Below are 25862 nucleotides of genomic sequence, written 5' to 3' on the forward strand. Positions count from 1 at the left end.
AATGGTTACTGTGTGCATGTGTATGGAAATAAAGCTGGAGCGTCTTCAGCTTTCACGCGTTTTTCTTTCTACCTAGTCTTTCTATGAATAGTCTGGTCATAAGCTCTCTCAGCTTCATGGCTCGATTGTGCCATATAGCAGGGAGGTTTAGCTGTCAGTGCACAGTTTGAAGACTTGCGTGCCTGGCTTAGTTGCTCCATCTTCTTTTATGAGACGTAAAGAGCCTGTCAAATATCTCAATGAAGGAGCAGCGCCCAAGACAATATGCAGGCAAAAAAAAAAAGGAAGATGTGTAGTGGCATTGCCTGAATTTATACCGTGCATGTTTCCTTCACCACGTTGCCATTCTGCCAGCCAGCTGTCTTGCTGGCTGTTCTGCAGATACTTTGCTTTATCACAATCCTAAGATGGTGTGGAGGTTATGAAGTAAACCAGTTAAGCCTTTTGTTGGCTTCCATCGGATTACAGTCATGTTTGATGCACTAAAGGAGCACTTTTGTTTTCATGATTGCAGGGCAGGTTTCATGGATGAGAATATGAGGGGAGTTGATGAAGGGAGGGGTGCTTTACAGTTAAGTAGCCATGACTCAGTGTCACCTTTTTTTTCTGGCATTTTGCGAGTGCAGCTTCGATCAAAGTTGCGTGACGAGCAGATGGCTCGCGAGCAAGAACAGAGCGACCATGCGGCCATGCTGAGGGAGCTTCAACGCCTGCTTTCCGAGGAACGGACTCTGCGCGACAACTTGGAAGACAAGCTTGAAGAGGCCACGCGAAAAGCTGCGCAGGTGAGGGACAAGTTATAGAGGGACGGAGCACTTCTTTTCTTGACAAGCTGATGATCATTCAGACGTGTTCTTATAGTTGACACGTTAGTTTGTCTCAGCCATGATGTGCAAAATTAGTTCAGATTGTCACAAGCTAAAATTGAAAGATGGATTCAAAATTTTCTAAGAAATGTGCATTACCTTCCTTGAACTATTTTGCAGTGCAGGTCTCTCTCTGTTCTTGGAAGGGGGCATTGTAGTACATACAACCTTGCAGTGCTGACATGCATGGAAAAGCCTTGTTCATGATATTCTGCATGACAAAGAGTTGCTCTGCGCTCTGTAGTACAGTCTGCAGTTTGTTCATGGTCAGTTGCAGTTTGCTCTTCTAAACTACAGAGTGCTAATCACTTTACTATTTTAGATAGCAAGTTGGGGCAACTGCCCTGCCTGGGCGAAGAGGTGTGTAACGCACATTAAAAAAAAAAGGACTAATAATTCAGGTTATTTTTGGCTAGAGTCAGATTTTTGTTCCAGGGGTATGCAGGTGACCTCTCTGGTCTAGTGTTGCTCCCTGCTGTTGCTGAAACAACGCGAATGTTGAGCTGAGGGTAGCGGCAGGGCCAGGCATATTGATTGGACACTGATGATGAGTGTGAACTGTGCAGGCGGACTTGGCCAAGGAGTACGAGGCCAAAGTGGAGAAGCTAACCCAGGAGCTGGATGAAGTGCGGAAACGGCTGCTCGCCTCAGAGGAGAAGCTGCGGCAGCCTTCACCCCTGCTGCTCAAGTTGCAGCAGGAGCTGGTGGAGGTCAAGGTGAGGCAAATGGGGTGACCTTAAGCGACCTTACCTAAAGGCAGTCCCAAAGTAAAATCCTGAAGGCGACAGTACCTTGCAGTATCGGTCTTCGCGTAAGACATTTTTCAGTTTAATTTCAAATGTTGAGAAACTTTGGGCAAGATTATGAATGTGTGTTGAAGGGACAGTTTTAAAGTAAGAAAATACAGAGGTATGAAATACTTACGCGTCGCATTTATAACAGGTTCACGATCTTTGAGGTAATGTCATATCTATGTTCCAGTCTTCACGAAATGTGTTGGACTGTCAATCTCCTGTCAGTGGACACCAAAACTGACCGCATCTTGTGGCACTCATGTTTAGTACTGATATTTTGGGAACATAGCTTGACCACTAGGTAGAGCAAGGTAAAATGAAGACAGGAACAATGATGCAGTAGCAAAACTTGAGTTTCAGACACCGCTGATTACTGCATGTGGAGAATTTTTGGATTTGGTCTGCACACATTTGTAATGTGTTTGCACATCGGTTCATTGAAGTGTTGATGAATAACTTGTCACTCTTGGTAACTGATGGACGCTGTAGAGGTTGGTGAAAAGCTGTCCTGCCCCCAGGCCCAGCACCAGGCTGCTCTGGAACAGGAAAAGAAGCGGGCGGGGAATGTTCAGGCACGTCTGCACCAGCAGACGACAGGGAGTGAGGCACGGGTCGCCAGCCTGGAGAGTCGCCTGCAGGTGCGTTTTTGCCGTTCGCTTATTCGTGCGTACATGCAGATGTGCTCACTTGAGCAATCGGCTTCTTGCTTCTCGCTTGGCTTCTCGCTTGTCTCGCTACTCGCTAAGCCTACCTGCTTGTCCACCTCTCTTTACTTGTCCACCCTCTCGCTCATTTATACAGTCACAGTGTCATTTTGCGCTCTTTCCGTCTTCTTGGCTTTTTCCAGTGTTTGTCTCTTTTGAATGCGCAACCTGGTTCTTCAAAGCAATGCACCAACTAGCCCAACAAGAAGTTCTTCTAAACTACCAGGTGTCATTACTTGTCCCGATTCTCTGCACTCCACCAGCTTGCCACCATTCGCCTATTTGCTCACCTTCACTCCCCCGCGCTCAATTCCTCACTCAGTCTGTCCCATTCTCTGCACTTGTCCACCCACCTATCTATGGTGTGTAAAAAAGCAAAATGTACAGAGCTTCGAATTAAGCTTATACTCTGAAAAAGAAGCAGGGAACACTTTGGCATAATTTTATGCATAAAAAAGAGAATCTCGATGGCACGAACACGGTTAATATGAATTTTGGGATGATATGAATTCGTAAAATTCTCCAGCCAGAATGCATTGTGTACAATGTGTAGAGTTTTGGATGTTACGAATACGTACTCTCCCTCACCACAATGGATGATATAAACCAGTGAGCTGCAACCACACCCTCGAGCACTAAACGTTGTCTATGCATCGCCGACTCCGCACTCGCTAGTTGTGCTGAGCGCACCTCGAGCAGCAAGCGGTGGCGTGTGGTTGTAAATAAATCTTTAACAGATCTCCACGAATGTATTTCCCATGCTTCTGCATGGGAAATGCATGCAAGATGCATTGCAAGATGCCTTGCCTAATGGATGTCTGGAACTCTCCCGGAACAGGAGCTGTCCCAGGCGGTGGGCACATACGACCGGCTGCGCATGCAAGACCGCGCAGCCATCCAACGCCTGCGTGAGCGCCTCTCCCAGCTTGCACAGGAGAATGCAGCCCTCGCAAGTGCCGCAGGCATTGGTGCCAGGGCCTCTGAACTGCCATCTCAGGTGAGCTTCTTTCTGTGGCAAAGATGAGTTTAGCTCATGTGGGCTATAAGAACAACCACAATGTAATTGCTGCTTCTTCATTTGTCCTAATTCCGACTCTTGAGGGGGGCTGGCATAAGTGTTGCAGTGAATTACAAAGTATGTATTAGGGAGTATACTGCAGTCTTTTCATGCCTTATGACACATAAACTCACCTTAAACGTCAAATTCATCATTCAGATTTCGAAACCGAATGATAATTATTTAGTGTTCGTGCGGGAATACCATTGGGTGATCCATGTCTACAAATGCATAACGCACCATCACAAAGAAGAAAACATGCAACCAAAAATTAGGAGTCTGCCCTCCTTTAAATGCTTGCCTCATGCGCCAATATTGCCTTATTTCCCCACATAATGGCCACACCCGCGTAATGAATATTCCCTTACGTTAGCTATTAAGGGGATGCTGAGAACAAATAGAACTTGGCCTGTACTGATGAAGTATTGTGTTCCAATCACAGAAAGGCCACTCTCACCATAACCGCCAGGTTTCACAGGTATAATGCGTGCATAGACGCTCTTTTTTGATCACGAATTCCAGAAGCTATGATGCCACCATTCAATTAAAAATGGCGACAGCCCATCCTTTTCGGGAAGGACGTCATGAGTTTGAATAGACTCGTGGAAAGATTTTTAAAGTCAATTTCCTCACCGTTAATTGTGTCTTTCGCTGCTGGACAGACTCCAGCGTAGCCAGAAAGAGCAGGAGAATCAATTTTTACTAATAGCAATACTGGTGGAAAGACCCAGAGAATCAATTTTTACTGATAGCAGTATTGGACAGAATTGTCCTCAGTGTCCCTATAAAATTTTCAAAAGCTAATTGACTGCCATTTAAGGAGACGCTGAAGACAAATTGAAGTTCGCCTGCATCAGTAGGTTGCCGCATTCTAACAAGAGAGATGCTACTTCTATTGAAAACACTGTATGGTATGGTATAGTGCCTGCCTTCTAGTGGCTGTAGTACCGCATGAGCTGTTCCATAGATGTGCCATCGAAGTTGTGCAGAAGTTGATAGCTGATTTGGTGAGGTCCAGGTGCTCTGATGCGGGTAATGTGGGCCAGGGCAGCCTTACCCCGGCTGCAAAGATATCTTCATCAAGGTGTGGGTGGGTTGGTGGTGGGAATGCCGGTGTTGCCGTAGCTTGGAGGGGAGCTGCTATGTGTTTCTGCTGTAAGTATTGTATTATTTATATTCAGTCCTTGCTTGATGGCATAATCATCTGGGAGACCGCACTTCTGGCTACATAAGGGGGTGAACAGCGCAAGCTGATTAACAGGACTAGGCTGGAGGGGAGGCCAGAGGGTTGTTGGACTGAGGAGCCATTCCAGGAAGGTGTTTATCTTTGTTGTTGAATAAAGTTTGTCCTCTTCCTGCTTTTTGCTGAAAACAGAGCTTTTATAGGCTAGAAACGGCCAAAAAATGAAACACAGGTGTCACCATCAGTGGCTGATTTCGCAAGTAAGCTGCAGTGCGTCGACATAGTTTTTTGTGGGCGGATCCTAAAGCTGGGCTACACCACCGTTCATATCAAAGCACTGAACATGGAGTTTTTTGTAGCGATAGCTACATTATGGTAGCATTTCGAGCCTTCAGCGTGGCGGCGCGCCACCCTGTGGCTGCGCCGCCACGCTGTCATGTGGTTGGTCACGTGGTGCGGAGCAGCTGTCAATGGCGCGGCGCCGTGGCTGATCACGTGGTTGGTCACGTGACTGAGTTCCACTCAGCCAGCTGTAGCTATCGCATCACTCCAGGTTTAACCAGAGCTAAACCACCGCCAATTTTTTTTTCTGTGTAGTTGTCACAAGTTTGAATCAACGAGTGGCGGGGAAATTTTTGAACTTATTTCATCAGTAAGTATATCTTTTGTAGCCATACAAATGTAGACATTTCTGAAAAGAGCTGTAGAATCAATTTTTACAAACTACAAAAATTGTGTGGAGTTGACCTCAGTATCCTTTGAAATTCCTGTTTTTGTAACTGTGATTGGCCGCTGTGACACATATGCGCTGCCTTAACCCTGATTAACTCTTCCCACGTCGCAGGACAGCAACCTGGACGTGAAAACCTTGCTCGACCGTTTTGGCAAGATGCGCCTGCTGCTCAAGGAATCCAACCAGCGTGCCGAGAAGCCTGTCGACCTGATCGGTGAGCTTGCCCCCGCTGTGCATGCATTGCGGTGTGTGTGCCACTCATGATGCCTTGGCTGTAGGAATGCTTTAGTAAAACTTTCATGGTGATGCACAGTTGTATGCTGTTTTGTCTAGCTGTTTTAGTGACCTAGTTGATCTGTCACTCTTAGTATTTAGAACCCTTAGTTTTCTTGCCATATTTTGTGCACAAAATCAGCAGTGCTGCTCGGCTCTTCGGCCATTGTGTCTGGTTTTCCACTCCTGTTTGGAACGGTGCATGGCGCCCTTAGCTTGGCACTTTAGTAGGCATGGTGTTATGCATACCATCTGGTAATCATCCGTACACCACACTCATATATCTGCTGGTTTACAATGTGTGAGTGCGCCGTTGTGAACACTTAGAGTTCTGCACACATATAGAATGTGAATTCAGCTATGTTCACAACAGAACTCTAGTGTACCTGTCTGCAAGCCCATCATAGTTGCACTACAAAAAGGGGGATAAGTGATTCGGGTTCCAGAACGTACCATTAACTCTAACGAAAGGGTCGTGATGACATCAAGTATAGCCCACCTACGTAACCTTGCATGTGGTGGCAGTGTTAAGCTATTCTATGCAAAGCATGTCATAACTACACCTTCATGTGACAGTCACGAAGACCAGCACTGCTTTTTTTTCTTTTGAGGGGCTGAGAGTGCAGTTCCTTCAGTGCAGAGCCTACATGAATGTGCAAGATTGTTGGATTTAGCAGTATAGCGTGGTGTAATCATTGCTGTTTTATACAGAACCGACATAAACATGTAAGAGTTGTGTTGGATACCAGTAAGGTGTTTGTCTGGGCTAGTCGGTACATGGTACTAAAAATGTTGTCTATAAGATAGAGCTATCCTGTGGGCGATTTTATATTGGCCAAACAGGGCGCTGCCTCAATGATAGCCTAAGTGAGCATAAACGCTCCCTAAAACCACCCCCCAAAAGCAATATGGTTATACATTGGCTATCCTGTAAATGCAGTCCTTTTTTTGGCCGTACTAGAATACTGTATAAACATAAAGACCAATGTACTTGGGAAATCGTGGAAGCTCTTTTAATTCACCGGGAACTTAACAACTGCGTCAGCAAACCTTCCGTCGCGCTAACGCAAAAAGAAATTGACTATCTTAACAGTTAAGTTCGCTTGTGTAGGTTGTGATTGTGTGCTTTTTTGTTGTGTGTTTTTTTGACAATCATCACTGATGCTGTTCTTCTGTTGATTGTGCTCCTTTTTGCCTATTTATTGCGTGCGAGCAATAAAGCATTTCAGTCGTAAGTCAGCGCTGTGTTTGTCTCTTTCTCAGTCCCGTCTTTCATGCGCTGTGCCTTCATTTAGTTGGATACCAGCCTGATGCAATTTGTGTTGTTGCATTGTGGACAGCCTACTTCCGTGAGCTGGCCGAAGAAGAAGTGCTTGGCCTGCATGCCAAATGCCGGGAAGAGCTGCGCCAGCTCAAGGACGAGTTTGAGCAGTACAAAGTCCATGCCCAGTCCGTGCTCCAGGGGGCGGGAGGCAGCCCGGCAGGCTTCTCACAGGTTGGTGAGACTCTTGCTGGGTAACAATGCAAGCTTGCGCTATTTGCGAAAAAGGAAGGCATCTGTCCTGAGCCAGGACTGGCCTGAGCCAGGCTGTCTTAGATCGTGCTAAGCATTTGTGTTTGCTGTCAGTGCCAGTGTTTTCTTTTGCTGTATCTTTTTGGCTACACTTAGTTTTTAGTGAATTGCCATGGGTCATGTGTCCGCGTGTGTGATGTTTTGAATGAAATAATTTAATGATGCTAAAGTTGCACTATGAAGCTTGCGAAGAAGACTGACAAGATGCAGTCAGCAAGTTCTGCATTCGTGTGCTTTTTTCTGCCCCTGATTTTGCTCATGTTGTCATTCTTTTGAATCAGCCAGTTTGTCAACAAGTTTGTTGTGGGAGATAGCACAGCTGAGTAAGTTTACTCTAAAAGCAGAGATAACTTTGGAGTGGCTTTGACTATGTTGACAGCGACCTGCAATGTCACACTTGAGCAGTGATGTCAGCTGTCAGAAGTTGGAAAGGAACGCAGAGACATGATGGTGAGAAGTGAGCAGTGTGAGGGCTGAAATAAGAGTTTTGTGCCTGCGAGGCTTGAAGCAAATGTGGCTGGTTTTCCCCTTTATGAGCACTGAGCAAACTTCATCACAGCTGGTGCCGCCCTGGTGGCTGAGTGGTTATGGCGCTCGGCTGTTGGCCCGAAAGACGCGGGTTCGATCCCGGCTGTGGCGGTCGAATTTCAAAGGAGGCGAAATTCTACAGGCGCGTGTACTGTGCGATGTCAGTGCACTTTAAAGAACCCCAGGTGGCCGAAATTTCCGGAGGCTTTCACTGCAACGTCTCTCATAGCCTGAGTCACTTTGGGACGTTAAACCCCCTTAAACCAAACCAATCATCACAGCTGAAGCATTTTGCATTTTTATGCTGGCATGTTATGGGATTGTCAGTTCTCTTCCTGTTCCTCTCACTCATCTTTGGAGAGACTCGCTTGCAGCGAATTTTCTCGCTAGTACTCATCTATGCTGCAAGCCTTGTTCCAGCCTCACAAGTTCCTCCTCTCCATCGCTCCCAGGGTCAAGAGGCCGTGTCAGAGCTGGAGCGACTCAGGCAGCAGGTCAAGGACCTCCAGGGGCAGCTGAGGACGCAGCGAGCCCGCTTTGAGGCTCAGGAGGAGAACAGCAGAGGAGCTACGGCCAAGCTTCAGGTGCTTTGCTGCTTTGAAAGATGTCTTGGCCATTCATCAATAGTAGCACACGTTACTTGGATGCACAGAAGTACCTTTTGCACTGCTCCTTCCACGTCAGGATGAACCGTCTTAAGTCACCGGGCCACTGCTTCCATGACCAAAGTGAGAGAAAAACTGGTACAGTGCTGCATCATCCTCCTCCTCCTCCTCACTACATCCACTGCAGGACGTAGGCCTCTGCTGTATCCCTCCAATTAACCCTGTCCTGTGCCAGCTCTGGCAACCTTATACCCACAAACTTTTTAATACAAAGTTACTACCTGGCCTTGCATTTGAAGGTAGCAGGGAGAAATCCCGCATTTGCGCTGCAACTGGCACAAGCAGATTAATGCAGCCATTTTTACAGAGAGACAGATGCACATACCCATTCTGGCCACTGGCGCATTGGCCAAGAACCTTCGGAACAAATGGTGTGCCCACCACTCTTACCCTACGGTTACAATGCTGATGCTTAGCAGCTTCTGTGGAAGGTGCCCCTGTGGTGCCCAAATGATTTCGCCGGTTGTTTTAACAGAGCATTTTATGCGTTGGGCATTTCTATTTTTTTCTAATGTTTGTTTTGTAATGGTGCTTCACATGTATTGTGCCTTGATGTCAGCCCTAGTCAGCTAGTCAGCCCATGTAAGGGTGGTATTAAAATGAATGGAAAATTAGATGAATGCACCAGTGTTAGGCTCTTCCTGCTTGTGATGTTCTCAGGCAAACCTGACACAGTCCTCATTGGAATATGGAAAGTGTTGCATGTGTGGTTTCAGTGGGAATCCGTTTACTTGTATGCCGGTCGAAAAACTGCCAAGACGTGCCAAATGCATGGTACACTGACAGTTGCTCCCTTGAATGGGAACTAAGCTTGTGGCTTAAGGCTCATTTGTCTATTGCACTATCCATTCAGCCATAGAGATTATGTGTGCATCCTGCTTTGCCTTGTCAACAAGGCACCTTGTTGGTGAACAGATCATTTTGATGAGGTTTGTGAATTTCTGCACACATGATTTTGATAACGATCAACAGATAAGTCAGTGCTTTACTTACTGTTTGGTCAGGAAAGGGATTCTCTGCAGCCCTGACCCATGCTGCATGCCCTGACCAAACCCAATGTGCTTCAGCTGTGGAATTGTTAAGTTGTGCAGACATGGTAGCTGACACTGGATAGAACATCACCCATTGTGTTAAAGGCAGTGCACTTTGTATTTACTTTATTTTATGTACCTTGAAAAGAGCACCTGGTGGTACGATGTTATGATTATGGTTTGATGTGAGGAATTGGTATGATTTTGGAACTGACATAGCATATAGAAACAGGACAGGGTGAGTGAAGCGCATACGAAGTATTCATATTGCCCTGCTTCTTTAAGTCAGCATAGTTCTAACACTGTGCGGATGCGCCAACTAGGCTTGTTCGAATCTTTGTTGAAAAATGTATAGCATTAACAGTCACGATTTCTGGCCGTGTGTGTGCAGCGCTCCCTGTCCGAGGCAGAGGTACGGCATCGGCAGGAGTGCCAGCGGCTGGAGCAGCGCTGGAGCAGCAAGCTGTCGGAGTTGGAGTCTCTGATGCAGGCCCAGCGCGACCGCTCCCTCGCACTGGTGGAGGAGAAGGACCGCGAACTGCAGGCGCTCCGTGCCACGCTCGCCAGCCTCGAGTCCGGGAACCAGCGCTACGACTGGCAGGCGCAGTGCGAGGCCGCCGGCAGCCCCCTGGCCATGGTGAGCATGGCTGACCCATGCAGCTCGGTCGCTTTCGGACAGTGCTCAGTGATAAATAATAATAATGCTCAGTGATAAAGAAAAATAATAAAATAAAGCCCGGGTGCTTTTCACTAGCAGTGGGCTTTACACAGTTTTTTTTTTAACATTGGTGTTTGTCAGTAGCAAAATTCATAGACAGGCGATACTCTTATCTTAGTGTGTCTCGCATTACATTGGTTTGGTGTAAACGCTTTCCCATTCTGTTTATAAAAAGTGAGCACAGATTTGAGGATGTTTTCAGGCAGCGCATCCGTGGGCAGCATCCCATGCGCATACTATCTATTTTGGACATGCTGCATGTCTTTGGGCTCTCACCTCCAAGCTACGTGCGGCGTCTGAGAGGTGTTTCGAAGTGTATGGGGTGTTACAACCACGTGTTCATCTCTATGATGGTAAAGATTGCACTAAGCGAGAGGCCGGGTACATAGTCATGCACCCCCCAGACGTGGGCTGCTCTTAGAGTCGGTGCATTACGCCGGGAGGCGTAAACGCTGCTGTCCCATCTTGTCTATCAGTTGTGTGGGCACAGATTTGGGGATATTTTCAGGCAACGCATCCGTGAGCAGCGGTCCAGGCACATGCTACATATGTTGGGCCTGCCACATGTCTTCGGACGCTCACCGCCCGGCTACATGCAGCGTCTGAGAAGAATTTTGAATTGTTTGGGGCGTATCATGACCACGCCTCCCACCCGATGACACAAAGATTGCACTAATGCACTAAGCAAGAGGCGGGGTGCATTCAGGGTGGTGTGGTCATGTGATCATGGAATGTAGCCATGCATGGATCGTTATGGAACATTCATATCATAGATATGAGCTATGCTGTAAAAGCCATTGCTCAAGAAATGCCTTCCCGCCTACCGTAGCTTCTGAAACACTGTATGCAATGCAGCTTGCGCGGTGAAAGAAAACATTGTTCAAGCATAATGGTTTACTGTATAATTTGCAAAGACGTTGCAAGCGACTATTGTACTATCGGCAGCAAAAGTTTGCGGGACGCCAGTTCTCAGAAACCCATTTTTTGTAGCTTTACCTGGCTACCAAATCGCCTGGTATTATTACCACAGGAAGGAACGTGCATGCTTCTTTATATCTTCATTCATTTCAGGCGACTGACTTGGGCTACTGCGTCGGAATAAATTTTTTCCCCGCACCCTCGTCCCGTAAACTTATGCTGCCGATAGTACGTGTCGCTAGTCTTTTTCTTAAGGTTATTTTAGAAAGCTCATGTGAATTTTCAACAGGGATTTTTGTCTTTGAAACAATGCTTCATAGTGCGCTACGAAAAAATAAAAGGTTTAAAAGGTTATGAGCAATGCAACAGGTCTCTGCAACAGCAGAGGTGCTGAAGGGAAGACCAACCTGAGGCAGTTAGTGTTGCCACTTCACTAATGGAGGGCATTGTTGGTTCAACAGCTTTCAATTTGGCAAACAATGCAACATTTCAGGAGACCTCCCGGGACCGTGACACAAGCTCCGAGGGTGAAGGCGACAGGCTGGACCCCCTTCTGTCTGAGCTGCTGTCAAAGAATGTGGGCTACACGTCTAAAGATGGCAAGAACAAGGTATGCCTGGACGGATGTCATCTCACTCTTTGTGTTTGTACTTCATGTGTGAGCAGTGGAGCACATCACACGTCCTTTTATGCTTGTGATTTTATTTATTTATTTATTTACAAATACTGCAATCTCAAGGAGACCAAGCAGGTGTGCATGTCGTACAACATTTCCTTCCGATTAACATCAATTATACATATGCTCTTGCGTTTAACATGTGAAAGAAGGGAACAAGCACGCATTTCAGTTTTGTAGAATGATCTTCACGTAATCTCAACAGAAATGAACTTGTATACGCTACCCATCAGAACAATGATAACCTGATGAAATTGCGGAAAAAACGGCACAGAATGTCGCGACGCAAAACACAGCAGCAGTGCCTGGTCAAAATTGTCAGTGGAAAAAATTTCTGGGGGGAGACCATTCCACTGACTAACTGTATGGGGAAAAAAAGGATATTTATACAAGTTAGTGCGGGCATGGAAAGGCAGCAAATTGTGAGCGTGACGGTTCCTTGACGCGCGTGGCAGGTAACGTTGAATGTATGGCCGTCCGTTAAATTCCAGCGACTTACGATACATCATGAAACGAAATTTAAGTCGTGCTATAGTTCTTCGCGATTCTAAGGTAGGGATATGGTTTACAGCCATGAATTGTGACGGGGAATCAGTGTAAATGGAGCAAATCCTTGATAATACATGTTGAGCAATGTATTGTTGACACAAATGGTGCATTTGTTATCAAAGCAGAGAGTCTGGTCTGTATTGTGGGATCACAATAAGCCTTGATGGCGGCAGTTATGCAAATGGAGCAGCTACATCGTTATTATAGTTCACTGTGGTGAAAGCTCCAATTACGACTACTCGTTATGTGGAGAATTTTGACATTTGTCCACGCTGTTAATGTTTAGCTGCTTTCTAGGGCAGCCATATTGAGTAAGAAGCAAAAGTGTGCATGCGTGCGAATTTAGCTGTTGCAATAATTCTGAGAATAGTACCATATCTTTGCAAATTTCTGTGTGAGCATGCTAGCGGGGTTTCTCGTGATAAATATGCTATATTTTCATATATTTGCTGCATACATTGTTTGGTGGTGTACACTTCTACAGACAACTCACATTGTTCAGAAAGCCATTTTAAGGCACCCTCTTGTTGGCATTGTGCCTGTTTGTTGGAGCATTAGAGGTACACAAAATAAAAGATGAGTAAATCTTGTAAGTTTATTCATCGAAGTCGTTGCTTTAAAGCTACCACAACAGACTGCTCACAAAAGTGAAATTTACTGCTTTATTTTGAGTCAGTGTCCCTGCTTTTATATTTATTATTTGTTGTCTCTGCCTGTTGACCACTTTTCCTCCTCGCAAAGAGCCAACTTGTCACTCGGCTCACTTTGGCAAATGAGTTGCTGCAAAACTGCCTGCTTCCCCTTGCGAACACAGGAATTTTCAGCACTCATTTTTGTCAATCTTCCTCTCTGCTGTTGTGCTGCTCTGTGTTGTAGCATGAAAAAGAGGGAGGGGGTCGTTTGTGCTGTTTTGTCATTATGGAAATGTGTCCATCCTTCTCGTCTATGTCCGTTATCTGCCAGAGCTGCATGTTCCATGATTGCAGAACTCGGCCAGCTAGCACCCGACGAAAAAAGCAGTTTTTTGATGCACCGAAACCCCCACTACAATCTCCACGAGCCAGTAGGTTTCGAAATACTTCAGAATGGGTCAATTTCTGCAGAGATACAGAAATCAAAATACGCACTGCTTTCGTCTCACTTCAGACTGAATGCCAGCTGCTGCACTACGCGCAAGAGCTGGCCCGCAAGGATGCCGAGCTGTTGCGCACCCTGAGGGAGAAACGGGATGTGGAGTCAGCCCTCAGGGACCTCCAGAGGTCGGTGCTGCTCAAGGAACAGAAGGATGCCCAGGAGAGGGAGGCTCTGAGGTGAGTCCGCACTTTCGGAATCATGGGGAGACAGTAGCACTCACGGACTGGCAAAAAAACGTACACGTGCCAAAACTTGTAGAAAAAAAAAACAACAACCATTCACGTAGTGTACATTTTTTTTTGCCAGCCGCTATGAATTTGCCTCACTCGATAGGATTCTGTCAAACCTGAATTTCAGTATGGCGCTTACCAAAGCATGCACTAGAGAGCAATCCCTTTGCTCCATAAGGGACCCGCAATGGCTTTTTTATTTTGTCAGAAGACATGCTCGAGGCTATGCGAGCGAGAAAACTTGATCTCAGATGAGAAAAACAATATTACTGGGGCACTTTAGCTCTGCCTTTGAGGGTGTCACGCAGCAGCGTTAAATGGCTCCCTTGAGCAGTTTCTCTTTACACACAGTCACTATTCTTTGCTCACATTCACACATTTATCACAATTTGCACTACACGGTTTCCAAGTTCGTCTTTCAACTCTTCCACACTGCGGTTTATGCACGTAATGTTATACCGTAATTAGTATTTCACTAATTAGCAGTCTCTAGTTGATTTCACTAATTACCACATTACTAAGCTTCGAATTAAGCCAACACCACACACACATTGCCCCCTCTTGTGCACCTCAACCAAGTTAGCGTGCCTACGTGGCCTAGTATGTAGCGTGCCTGGCTGGCGACTTAAGGGTCATGGGTTCAAACCCCGATAAAAATTCATGGAAATTTTCTTTCACTTAATTTATAAAGCTAAGTTGTCTGAAAGATGTGCCAACCTTTAATTAACATTACAAGCCCTCTTTTCAATTATTTTAATTGTAGACTTATTTACGTGATGTGGGTTTTTGGACACCATGCAGCCGGGACAATGCGGGGTTTCCTGCTGAATGGGAGCCTTAATGCTGCTATGTTAAAATATAGACATGTTGCCGAAGTAGGCAGTTTGCTCTTGCTGAAACATCGAGTTTGTCGTGGCAGAAGCTTGGTACTAGACAAAGGCTGCTCCGAATAAAGCCAGTCTTCAAGTTTTCCTTATCAGAGTCAAGAACTGCACAGTTCATATTGCTTAGCGAGGTGACAGTTACTGCTTCAGCACAAGCTGCAACACTTGCTTTTTACTCTGCACTCGGATATCAGTGGCATTCTCATCATCTAACTTAAGGAAGAAAAAATGCGCGTCAACCAGTTTTGTAATCGTATGGTCCAGGGACCAACAATATTCAGCGTGCTACAACAGAAAGGTTCCACTATTAGGTCTAGCTAAAGCAGGTCTTCTTTATGCCCATAATGTTCAACTTCTGGTCACAAGACGTGCATGCCTTGAGGAGCAGTGCAAGTGTGCAGCACTGCTTGCTAGTACTGCTGCCATTTATTTAGTTACTGATACATGCCAACTACTAGCTGAACGGTTTATGAAACTGTATATTGCATTCTGCTTCATGCCTTGTTATGTTGATCATAATGGCAACTAGCGTTGGTTCACAGCGTATTCTTTATTCAATAATTACCCCGCATTGCCCGGAGGCGTTACAGCAGGGGGGTTTTCTGTGTGGTGCGCTTATGAAGTTGCAGAAATGACAGGAAAGCAGGACCCAAGCAGTCCAAGTTCTCTTCTTTCATTTCCCGTCAAACATAACGTTTCTTGCTATCACTGGTCTAGACACTACACAATGCCTAGACGATGACCTCACATCAACTGACGTATCATTTTAGTACAGCACGAGAACAAAAGTACTCGGCAAGTGTCGAACAAAACTCCTGCGCAGGCTACGTTTGTCCCAGCTAGAGCACATGCCGGGCCCCGACGACAGTGGCAAGGTGAACCTGCAGTACCTCAAAAACGTGGTGCTGCAGTACCTGCTCTGCAACGAGGCTCCCGCACGCAAACACATGCTCAACGCCATCGCCGTGGGCCTGCGCTTCACACCGCGGGAGGCCCAGCTGGCTCGGCAGGCAGTGCAGGCGTGGTGGTGATGTGGCCAGCGGTGAAGTCGCCTTCTTCACTACTGGTCATCACCTCCACAAGAACAGTGCGACTGGACCATGCCTTGACGATTTGAGATAAGAGTGTAACGCTTTGGGCTACACTGTCTTGCACGGTCGAGAGCTGAGAAACAATTGCACCAACTTTGTGCATAGGGTTTCTCAAGCATTTCCAGGACACTTTTTTTTTTGTGACCAGAGCAGTCATTAAAAGAAAGAGTGTCTTATAATTGGAAGAAGAAAAAAAAAGGTTTGCTCTATGCTGCTCTACACTTGACCCGGTCACGTATGAAGCAACCTGGAAATTTTTGAGAACTTTGCATTGATGCTGCTGCTGCTGCAAAGCAAGCATTGTTAACTACCAAAGGGAGAAAAAAAAAAAACTCATTTACTAGATTTATGCCAGATGTTATTCCTTACGCATAAGCCTGCTCGACCAAACAGAGGGATATGGTAGCGCCTTCAAGTTCCAATCCTTTTCATTGCTAGCGTTGGCTGCTTCAAGCAGAAGCAGCAGTGATAGGCAACAAATGCACAGGGATCACCGAGGTATAACGCATTTTTTTTTTCTTTTTATTTCACACAGCCATATCAACGTACAGATAATGCTTTTTGATCGACAACAGTATACACTTTGCACAGAGAGATTGTACTACATGCATAAAACATCGTGGGACATTAAAGTATATTTTGCCTACTTCTGACTGATCTCTTGCAAAGTGTGAGCTGTCTCGTTGATTTGGAGAGAACAGTCTCTGGTCCTAGCTGCTTGTTTTTTGTGGCATGCTGCAAAATACCGAACATGCCTTGAGGATAGACAAAAGTATAAATGCCCAGATTTGTTTAAGAGTAGATACACTGTGGCGGTCAACCCTTTCCCAAACACCACGCCTACCCGTTAGGAGAAATGAACACTGCTTTGGCTTGCCACTAGATGAAATGACTAATATCACGCTTGGCTTGGCCACTTAAGTTTCTTCAAAGAAGCTCTCCACGAGTTAGAACAGTGTGTAGAAATGTAAAAAACCCTTAAGCGAAGCCCTTCAAAAGTTTCCCCTCTCGCATTGTCTCTGAAGCACAACTCGAAACACACTCCACCCAAAGGGCAAATGCTGCAGTGTTTACTTGCTTGAATAGCTGAGTCAGAAAGTCCACAGTACATATGAGTCTACATTGGTACTTGTTGGATGTTTAAACAAAGCTGCTTCATTGATTCAGCCGCTAAAACTGTTAAGCCAAGTCTTGCACCACAGAGGTGGCATTTCGTGGTCCATTTTGTTCAAGAGCAGAATGACACCGGCTTGGTTCGCCAGCAAAGAAACGTTCAGTAATGGCTAAGTGTAGCAAGATGTGGTTGCTCACAGTGTAGGTGCCTCATAGCACATCATTTCTAGTTAGCATAGCCAGAGACAATTACCGACGAAATGTTATGTGAGAAAAAGTGCATGCTTCTCAAGAAAGTCGGCAGGTGTGGATCTGTCGGTGCTCCCTCTTTCCGAGTGTCGGCGAGCGGCTTTAGGAAGGAGCAAAGAACCCTGCCGGAGGATTTGCGTTGAGTGTTTCCTGCATGTCCTTTGGAAAGATGCCGAAGAATTTGAAGCGCTCGCCCATCTTCTCTGGATTGGTCAACATGTCGTAACCCGTCAGCAAGTCCTGCCGGGCCTCGGGAGGACAGTTGGCTAGGAGTTTCTGGAAGAGCAAGTTTCTTTTCAGCCTTCATGAAGCCTTTACTCTGTCTTTTCCGCTGTTCCCTTCATTTAATTTCATGCACCAACTAGCACCCCAAAAGCCCGTCTGGGATTATCTCACTCTCTTTATGACAAGACTGATTCCGAGATTGCCTCTAGTTAACTCACAAATAAAAATATCTTCCCAATGCCCATTAGCTATTATGCCAGCCCTTACCAGGCGGGCCTGTGTGTTCAAATGAAATTCCACCGTTTAGATCTTTAGCCAGTGTTTAGGAAGGTCAACCAATAAATCAGATCTTGTCTACTTAACTGGGAGAGTGCCAAGAACCTTCATCTGAAGTGTTCACATTGCTTCTTCAAATAATTGGCATACACGACGTCTACTACAAAACCTAAGAGACAAGACTGTGGCAACTAATCCTGCACAGGAGGCAAAAATTGAGAAAAATTGATGGAGAACGTTAAAGTTGATAAAGAGGGCAAAAACTAAATGTTGCACATTTTACTTCTCTGCTCCTGTTGAAAGTTTAGAAAAACTTTTTGGAGACAATATTGTTCATAACGCACCCTTCAGTCCTCAAGGTGTGACCTGGAAGTGTTCAGGGATTAAACTGAGCCTAGTTGTGCATGCATTCTACAGTGCTATTCACACAGGGGGGCCCAGCACACGGAGGGATGTCATTGCTGACTGGCACTGCTGAGACCCCCCCCTCCATCTCCACATTCGCAAGGGCAGGTGGGAGCCGACAGGTGCATCACTGTTACCATACTGCTAGAACGGAATGCCGTTGCGGGCACCGCGCAGAAAACTAGCTGCGAACTTGCCAGACGCGCGAAGAAAACTCCACTCACCCCCTCCTAAGAGGATACGGAAAGGGCACACGGAGGGAGGATACGGAGGGCCGAGCGATCTCTGTCCGCCGCTGAAGTATGACTGGAAACTATGTCACTGCACTGCCACTCGAAGGCGTGGGCTTTCAGTCGCATGATGCACGGCCACTCTTGCTTGGGAGGGACTCATCACCCACGTGAACACTGCTTAAAGAGCCCATACACTTGTTTCAAATGAGCATGAATAACGCAAAGAGTGGAGTGCGCACAGTCAAACCTCACTGTTACTGGGTGGAAGCAGCAGTGCAAGTTAGGTAAGCTGTAAAAAAGCACTAACAATGAAGATGTGTTTGACTTGTTTGGCTCTGGATCCCTGCTGGCTCTCCTGGCCTGTCGTCCAAATTCCAAGCCAAATATCACGGACCTTACCATGTTCTGTCTCAACCTTCCCCTGTGAACTATGTGGTCGAACCATTGACACCCTCCTCTGACCTTCACCGTCGTGGCCGTGAAACGGTGCATATCAGTCGTCTGAAGCCGTACCATGACCCCTTGAGTCTCCAGGATGGCTCCTTTCATACCCGGGGGCAATTGTAACGACGAAGATTTGTCAACGCGGTAGCGGCAGTGCTATCTGAGCGCGCGCTGCTGGCTGGCTCTAGAACAACCGTTGGCGCCTAGAAGAACCCCGTTCAGTGCCTGGTTCTCTCAGGGCTATTAAACCCCTTTTCAGAGCAGTTAAGGCCTCAGCTCTGAATTAATCAGCATAGCTGAATTCTAGAGGAGTGAATGTTTCAAATAATGAAAGATGGAAGTCAGTTGAAGCCTACCTCCAGACGTATGTGGATGCCCATGTTTCTGAGGAATTCTCCCTGAGCAATGGGGCCAAAGGTCAGTGCTGAAAAGACACATTGCTTTCATTAGTACGCAGGCCAACTGCTGTCAGCAAGAGGGATAAAAATGCATTCTCACCTCTGTCCTTCAGAATCCGTCTAAGGTAGGAAAAGTCAACATCGGCGGTCAAGTCTGCGGTGCCGGGCTCGGATAACGCGGGATGCAGGGAGTGGTTCTTGAATGCCTGCAAGATGAACCGTGCACAGAGGTTAGCTGTAGGGGACTCTTGATAAAGCCCACTGCATGGTTGCTATTCCAAGCACCAACTGACTGAATCACGATGCTGGGCATAGGGGAAAAACCAATGGCTGATCAGCTCAACTCAGGATGCTAAGCAATCTATCAGTTGATGCTAATTAGCTTTTGTAACCACCAGAAAGAATTCATGGCTGTAACAAAGCAATAGAAAAGACAGCTGGAGCTATCCTGTTGTGCTTGCCAGGGTTCTTAAACAACAGTAACAGGACGGCGCTGTTAAGCATACGCAACAAGACGTCTTTGTATATGCACATTACAGGGGACACTGAGGGCAAAGTGAAGTTACCTGTATCAGTGGATTACTGCAGTCTAATGGCAGAGAGGCTACTTCAGTAAATGAAATGCAACTATCAGTCTATCACCACCAATGGCCACCTTTGCAAGCAAACTGCGGTGTGTCAAGACAGTTTTGTTGTGAAAATCCCCGAGGCTAGGCTTCATTGCCATTCACTTGCAAACAGGGATCACTGAGTCCTCTTTGGTCCTATCATCACAAGTCTGGGTTGAATGGCAAAAAAATTTTCATATCCAATTTTCTTAGCAATAAGTGTGCTGTAGAAACATCACCATAGCTAGAAAAAGGGCACAGGATAATTTTTGCTGAGAACAAAAATTCAGTGCAATTTTCCTCAGTTTTCCTTTAGAGGGATACAGTGCAACACATTGAGGAAAACACTCCCAGTTTTTGTTGTACTAAGCAAGCCATTATTAAAAAGTTGAGAGCTATAAGAACTATTGTGAAAGGTGGGAAAGAAAGGGATGGCAACACAGAAACAGGAGAAAAAAAAAAAAAAGTCACTGAAATCATTTACTGTTTGGTCATAAATAAAAAACAATTTCTTAGTATAATCTAGGAAGCGGCTTCAGACATCTTGTGTACTTTGTTCAACAACCACTACAAGAATCTTGTGATACAAACACGGTTGACATGAATTTCACGACCATCCAGACTTGTGAAATTCCCCAGCTGGGATACATTGTGTACAACATGCAGAATTTCAGATCTTCCGAACACACCCCCGTGCTGCTACGGATGATATGAACACAAGAGTCACGACCACACCCTCGAGCACTAAGCGCTGCCTCTACATCGCTGACGCTACTGTCGTCAATCGTGCGATATGCACCGCAAATAGTGAACTGTGGCTGCCTGGCCGTAAATGAATCCCATCAGCTGTACCCAGATCTGCGTGAATGCATTTTTCATGCTTCTGCATACAAATTTTGTTCGTCCTGAAAGACATGAATTGTAGAAGCGTAGCTGGTTGGATGATACCAATATTTTTCACGACCCCATGAGATTTGTATATCATTAAGATTCTACTGCAATAAACAATTCAAAGCAATGGCTCTCACATGGAAAACTAGTACATTTTTTTAAAGAGAAATCTTTTATCAGGCACCAGGAAAGTAGACTGTCAAGCACGCTCTAAAGTGTTTCCATGTTCTTAAAAGCATTCATTAAACTTCTTGCCTCAAGACATTGGCCCTGGTAAACATTCTCTGCTGTCTAGCAATGCAATATTCTTTAGGTGCAGAGAGTATATGCTCACACGGAACGTGTCTGTCTTATCACCATCGTGCCCGTAGTCGACAACGAGCCCGCAGCCTCCATGCTCGTCCATACGGCTGGCAAGCTCTTGAACAATGACACCTGCCTCTGGACAGACTTCAAGGTGGTCTCGCTTCTCACCTGTTACCTGCAATACAAGAGTGGGGCAAATTAATAATATACCACATGCATGATGACATATCATTTCAACAGGACTGCTCCTAAGTCGGAAGTTTATATAATGTACCTTGCTTTAAAGGAATTCGTGGAGTAAAAGTTCTTTTTTTTCATGCCTCACTCCTAATTCCACTGAAAATCACATATATTTGTCGACATACAGGAAAAGTGCTTTTTTTTGCTCAATTTTGATTTTACAAAGTCCTTGCAATGGTGCTGTCACTCCTCTTCTGTGGTAAAGGTCTTGCCTGTCACTTGCGATTGCATTCTTGGCAATTGGAAGCAGCACTTGTGGAAGGTTCCGTCGATGTCAACGTTATTAAGTTAGGTCATAGGAACATACCTGCCAACTCTTCCGATTTTTCCGTAAAATGTAAGAATTTGGGCCCGTATAACGATTTTACGAATCTTTCCTCAAATTTTATGGAAAGTAAATTTATTTGCAAAAAAGATTTTAAATTCCGAAAAAAACAAAAAATACACCATTGCCGGTGGTACCCACAATAGAGGAATATGTACCATTTGTGAAGTCAGCAGCAGCAGCCGGAACGCTGTGCAGTAAAACATCATTAATTCAACCCAACTAAAACGTTTATACTTGCTCCTCAACCCCCATTAAGTCGGATAATCCAGACTGCCGCCAGACTCCCGCCAAGCACCCGTTTAAGACTATGGCCTCACTTACGTGGACACCCAGGGGCTGGCTTTGGTCAGTTTGTACGGCTCTTGAAGTGGTGCCGAGTCGCAGTATGACTTGCTCGACAAACCGGTCGCCCAAATATTCATCCCCATGCCTGAACTGCATGTTAAATTGCTTCTGGCGTCCCTCTGACATGCGCTCAACTGCAGGTGAATTGATGATCGGCTATCAGCTGCACTTATCAGTCGGCCAGCAGAGCCACACGCAGTTTTGAGCCTTTAGTTTGTTTGTAAAAGGAGTCTTAATTGCCACTCCGATAAGGCTCTGAGACCAATGCGTGCTTTCCTACATTCCATCCATGTGATACTTCGTTCTTCCATCGAACTGCAATTCCGCGCTCGTCCATGTGCATTTGCCATTTGTGCGCTTCCTCACTTGCGACGCGACAAGTGAAGAGACTCCAGTGCTATCACGTTGTACACTGAAAGAAGCGGCGCACCGCAATATTTTTCTTAAAAAAGAAAATGTGTCCCTCCCCCGGTCGTGAAGGTTTTATGAATTTGAGAGCCTTCAGGTTGGCAGGTATGCAGGAACAGAGTTAGCGTGTGAGGTTTTCAGGGGCGAGTCAAAATGATCATTGCAGAAAAGGTGAAGGAGACTTTTGCGCCGCCAGTGCACATCCACTCATTGGTCCCAACGCAGCAGGTATGCACCCACTTATTTGTCCCAACGCAGCAGGTGTGCACCCACCCATTGTTCCCAACGCAGCAGGCGTGCACCCACTCATTGGTCCCAACGCAGCAGGTGTGCACCCACCTCACCAACACCTGGTAATTCCTGCGTAGAGGACCATGTACAGCATGCTGCCAATGCATACGCACTGGAAGCTCCTCTGGGCTGTCACTGCCTGATGTTACAACAGTTCCCTCTGGGATGCTACAAACGTCTTGCCTTCGCAACATAGTTACTATAGGTGATAATTTAGAACCCTGCCTAGTTGTCCTAGCCGAAACCAACAATACCATGAACCCACACTTACAAGAAACTGGAAACGAGAATTTTTGAACCTCGTTTAAAAAAGAACGTTGTGCACTTATGTAGGTCCTGGAAGTATGCCTTTGGGTGGATTTAAACCAGGACAAAACTTCTGGACAAAGAGCGGCGAAAATGTAGCCATTAAATGCATTCCTGTAATAAATAATTGTAGGGTTTAACATCCCGAAGTGACACACAGACAATGAGGGACACCGTACCGCAAGACTTCGGATTAATTTACACCATCTGGGGCTTTTTAATGTGCATTGACATTGCACATCACGCGGATGTTTTTGCATTATGCCCTCACTGAAATACGGCCGCTGTGGCGGGTTAAAATTAACCAACTGAAGTGTAACGCTGAACCCCGTGCAATGGAAATGCATGACTGCTAAGAACAGAACAAGGACTTGTTTTTCTATGCGTGTAAAACAAGCACCGAATAAGAGTTGCATGCTACTCACATTGGCAAAGAAACTCGCCGGCGTAGGCCCTCGGGAAAGCACGTATCGTAGGTGGTGTGGACCTGGCCCGTCGTCCAGGTCAATGAAAACCTCTCGCCACCCCTCAGGGGTGCGCTGGAACTTGTGCACGGGGAGGGCGTCCAGAAACTCGTGGGCAATGAAGCACGAGAAGCCACGTGGCACATCGTGAAGGTGCCGGTACCAGCCGACAGGGACACCATGCTTTGTGATGCTGTGCTTGTAAGTGGCCTGTATGAGTAGTGTGACACACGTGAAAGAAGGTTCTTTTCCACGTGGACTTGCTCATGCATGCAAAGTGTGTCATGAGCCAATTTTGCTAAAGGAGGCCTAGGTGAAAAGCAGCAAAGGCTACAAGGTCATGTTGGTTACTTTGACTTGAATCAACATTCTGCCATTTCGCATAAGTTTGTCGCAACAGGAACCGTAGAAAACAAAACACGGTCCATTTGAATTCTCATATACATAGGTTAAGACAAAGCAACCTAAAATAACATGCTGAAAGACGAACAAAGATGCAACATGGCCGTTGATTGGTGGAGATCATCTGATATGAACTTTGCACGACAAAATGACAAAAGAAGTCACACATTACGGAATAGAGCAAATTCGATTCACACGCATAAGCAGCAGCACCATGCCTTCAGAAGCCTGCTATGCTGCATTTATGTCACTTACACAGCAGGTTTTTGTTACAAAGCTCAATGGATTATCCATAGCAATGAAAGGTAGTATTTCTGACTCGAAACTTGCCTCTTCGCTGTCTTTCTTAACCTGAAGGCGCAGAGTAACCGGGCTGTGTTCCAACACGTCCTTCACGACGCTGACAGTTCCGCATAGTTTGAGCTCCTGCACTTGGCTCAGGTGTGGGCTGATTTCGACCAAGTGCAGTGACACCACTTCCATGGCATCACTGTACTTTGAAAACACCTGCAACACACCACAAATCCGACAATGCAATGCGGCTTGCAGAACTGGGTGGTTATGGGAACTGATGTAGGACCTCCTGGGAGACATGGTTTGTACAGTCGTGAGAAATATGAGAGGAAAGTATGAGAAATAATTTACTGATTACTCCGTAATTATGTGTATCACAGTTTTTTCTGTCTTTTAACTAGTTTTCCTCTTGGCATGTGATATCCAAAAAGCCATTTTGAAATGTAGTGGAGAAATAACCAGTAATTTCACAACTTTGTGCAAAAAGTCTGTTCCCTCGAATATTTCTCACGGCTGTACAACACACAACTGCAGAAAACAAACACCTCACCAAACCTCCCACATGTTTGCACAATGTGGGGGCGAAACTGAGTGAACTAATTAAGCAGATGAATCTGAAACGTCACTGTTGTTGCAGAGTTTTGCACAGGACTCAAGAACAAACGAGGTATTGTGTAGCAGCAAAACAACGCTGGATAAATGCTTGCATAGCTAGAGTAGAGACCAAAGCGTGCAGAAAATACAAGGTCATGGTCATGTAGCTGTGATGTTGTGGGAAGTCTTTCAACAAGAGTTGTAAGCTTGAGTGACGACATATAAAAATAAGTAGTCTCGTTAGCTGAAACAGAGAGCCCGAGCATACTTTACATGCCACCTCATTCTGTTAGTCACAATGTCATGCAATGCACATCCGAGCCAAGGAACATACAAACCGAAGTTACTCCACTAACGACGACGGCAAAGCTCACCCGTAGCATGTCGTCCGAAAGAGTGCCGCGTCCCGGTCCAAGCTCCACAATGTAAAGCGGCTTCGGCTTCCCAGCTTTGACCCATTCGTTCAGGAACCACACGGCGATCAGCTGGAACAGAGCGCCGAGACAAGAGTTTGACACCCTTCCCAATCGTTCCTGCGGTCGCCGTTCGGCGGAGGTGAGCCTTACGCACCTCTCCGAACATTTGAGATATTTCGGGAGACGTCGTGAAGTCTCCCGAACTGCCGAACACATCCCGGTGCATGTAATAGCCCTGGAATAATAACGATAAAGGAGGAAACGGCCATGTTAATTCAGTTCTGCGCACGCTCAGATCCTTGTTTTTGTTTATTTTCGTTGCAGACGCAACGGGAACAGTGCAATACGTACGGACATAGGATTGGTCAAGACTTCCTTCATGTACTCGGCCACCGTAATCGGCCCCGTCGCAAGTATTCGCGATCTCAGCTGCTGCAGAAGCTTCGTCTCCGCAGACTTTGCTTGCGCCTCGATCACCATGGAACGCTTGCTCAGTTGCTTGGAGATGCCTAGAGAAACGACAAGACATGATCCGGACTTCGCCATGTTAGCAATCTCCCGACCCGCTAGGAAGAAAAAAAAACAACAAATATTGTACGCAGTTCCGACGCGCGTAGCGCGAGCGCTTTGCAGGCTGCTTAAGCACTTCCAACTGCATATGAAAGTTGGGAAGTCGATGCGCTTGTTCTTCCCACACTTGGCTAAAAAAAAGAAGTGCCATACCCGGAGTGACTGTCGGCGTTTTGCCGTGAAGTTTTCTCAGACCGCTGCTCGGTGCTCGTAAGAGCTTGAAGACTGCGCGCGTTGCTGCCGAATTCATTTTTCTCGCGTTCGGGCGCGCTACCGAACAATCCAACAACTTCTGGTCATTAACGGCTACGGTAGCAGTAATTAGGAGATTTTATCAGTGCCCTCCTTAGCTGCCTTCAAAGTACCCTCATCAGCTGTCGAAGGCGCTGCGCCCTTCCTTGAAGTTGAATCGGCCGCGATCGGGCATTCGAACATTTTTAAAGATATCC

The 25862-nt window shown here is 46.2% G+C and overlaps 2 protein-coding genes across 4 annotated transcripts in view; one reads left to right on the forward strand and one right to left on the reverse strand.

The window, feature by feature from the left end:
* The window catches only part of GCC88 (GRIP and coiled-coil domain containing 88 kDa), a 23128-nt gene extending 6874 nt beyond the window's left edge, over positions 1-16254 (forward strand). For all 3 annotated transcript variants that reach the window (XM_077666093.1, XM_077666092.1, XM_077666091.1), the window contains exons 5-15: positions 627-785; positions 1433-1582; positions 2179-2298; positions 3203-3361; positions 5449-5551; positions 6951-7105; positions 8164-8295; positions 9799-10044; positions 11537-11653; positions 13415-13578; positions 15340-16254. In XM_077666093.1, the coding sequence (XP_077522219.1) occupies positions 627-785; positions 1433-1582; positions 2179-2298; positions 3203-3361; positions 5449-5551; positions 6951-7105; positions 8164-8295; positions 9799-10044; positions 11537-11653; positions 13415-13578; positions 15340-15547 (1713 nt within the window). In that variant the 3' untranslated portion in view covers positions 15548-16254. The remainder of the gene's footprint in view (positions 1-626; positions 786-1432; positions 1583-2178; positions 2299-3202; positions 3362-5448; positions 5552-6950; positions 7106-8163; positions 8296-9798; positions 10045-11536; positions 11654-13414; positions 13579-15339) is intronic.
* Positions 16098-25813, reverse strand: LOC144133201 (protein arginine methyltransferase NDUFAF7, mitochondrial). The gene is made up of 10 exons (XM_077666096.1): positions 25567-25813; positions 25195-25352; positions 24998-25078; positions 24802-24912; positions 23870-24046; positions 23099-23347; positions 20784-20930; positions 19051-19156; positions 18909-18976; positions 16098-17245 (listed from the first exon to the last, which is right to left on the reverse strand). The coding sequence occupies exons 1-10, from the start codon at positions 25661-25663 to the stop codon at positions 17072-17074; spliced, it is 1368 nt and encodes a 455-aa protein (XP_077522222.1). The 5' UTR covers positions 25664-25813; the 3' UTR covers positions 16098-17071.
* Between the last annotated feature and the right edge of the window lie 49 nt (positions 25814-25862).

This window comes from Amblyomma americanum, chromosome 5 (assembly GCF_052857255.1).
Source record: "Amblyomma americanum isolate KBUSLIRL-KWMA chromosome 5, ASM5285725v1, whole genome shotgun sequence".
NCBI lineage: Eukaryota > Metazoa > Arthropoda > Arachnida > Ixodida > Ixodidae > Amblyomma > Amblyomma americanum.

Coding starts and splice junctions, on each gene's coding strand:
- LOC144133201 (XM_077666096.1), bottom strand. CDS start 25,663: ATGAATTCGGCAGCAACGCGCGCAGTCTTCAAGCTCTTACGAGCACCG. Junction 24,913..24,997: donor TATCTCAAATGTTCGGAGAG/GTGCGTAAGGCT, acceptor GCTCTGTTCCAG/CTGATCGCCGTGTGGTTCCT. Junction 19,157..20,783: donor ATAAGACAGACACGTTCCGT/GTGAGCATATAC, acceptor TTCATCTTGCAG/GCATTCAAGAACCACTCCCT.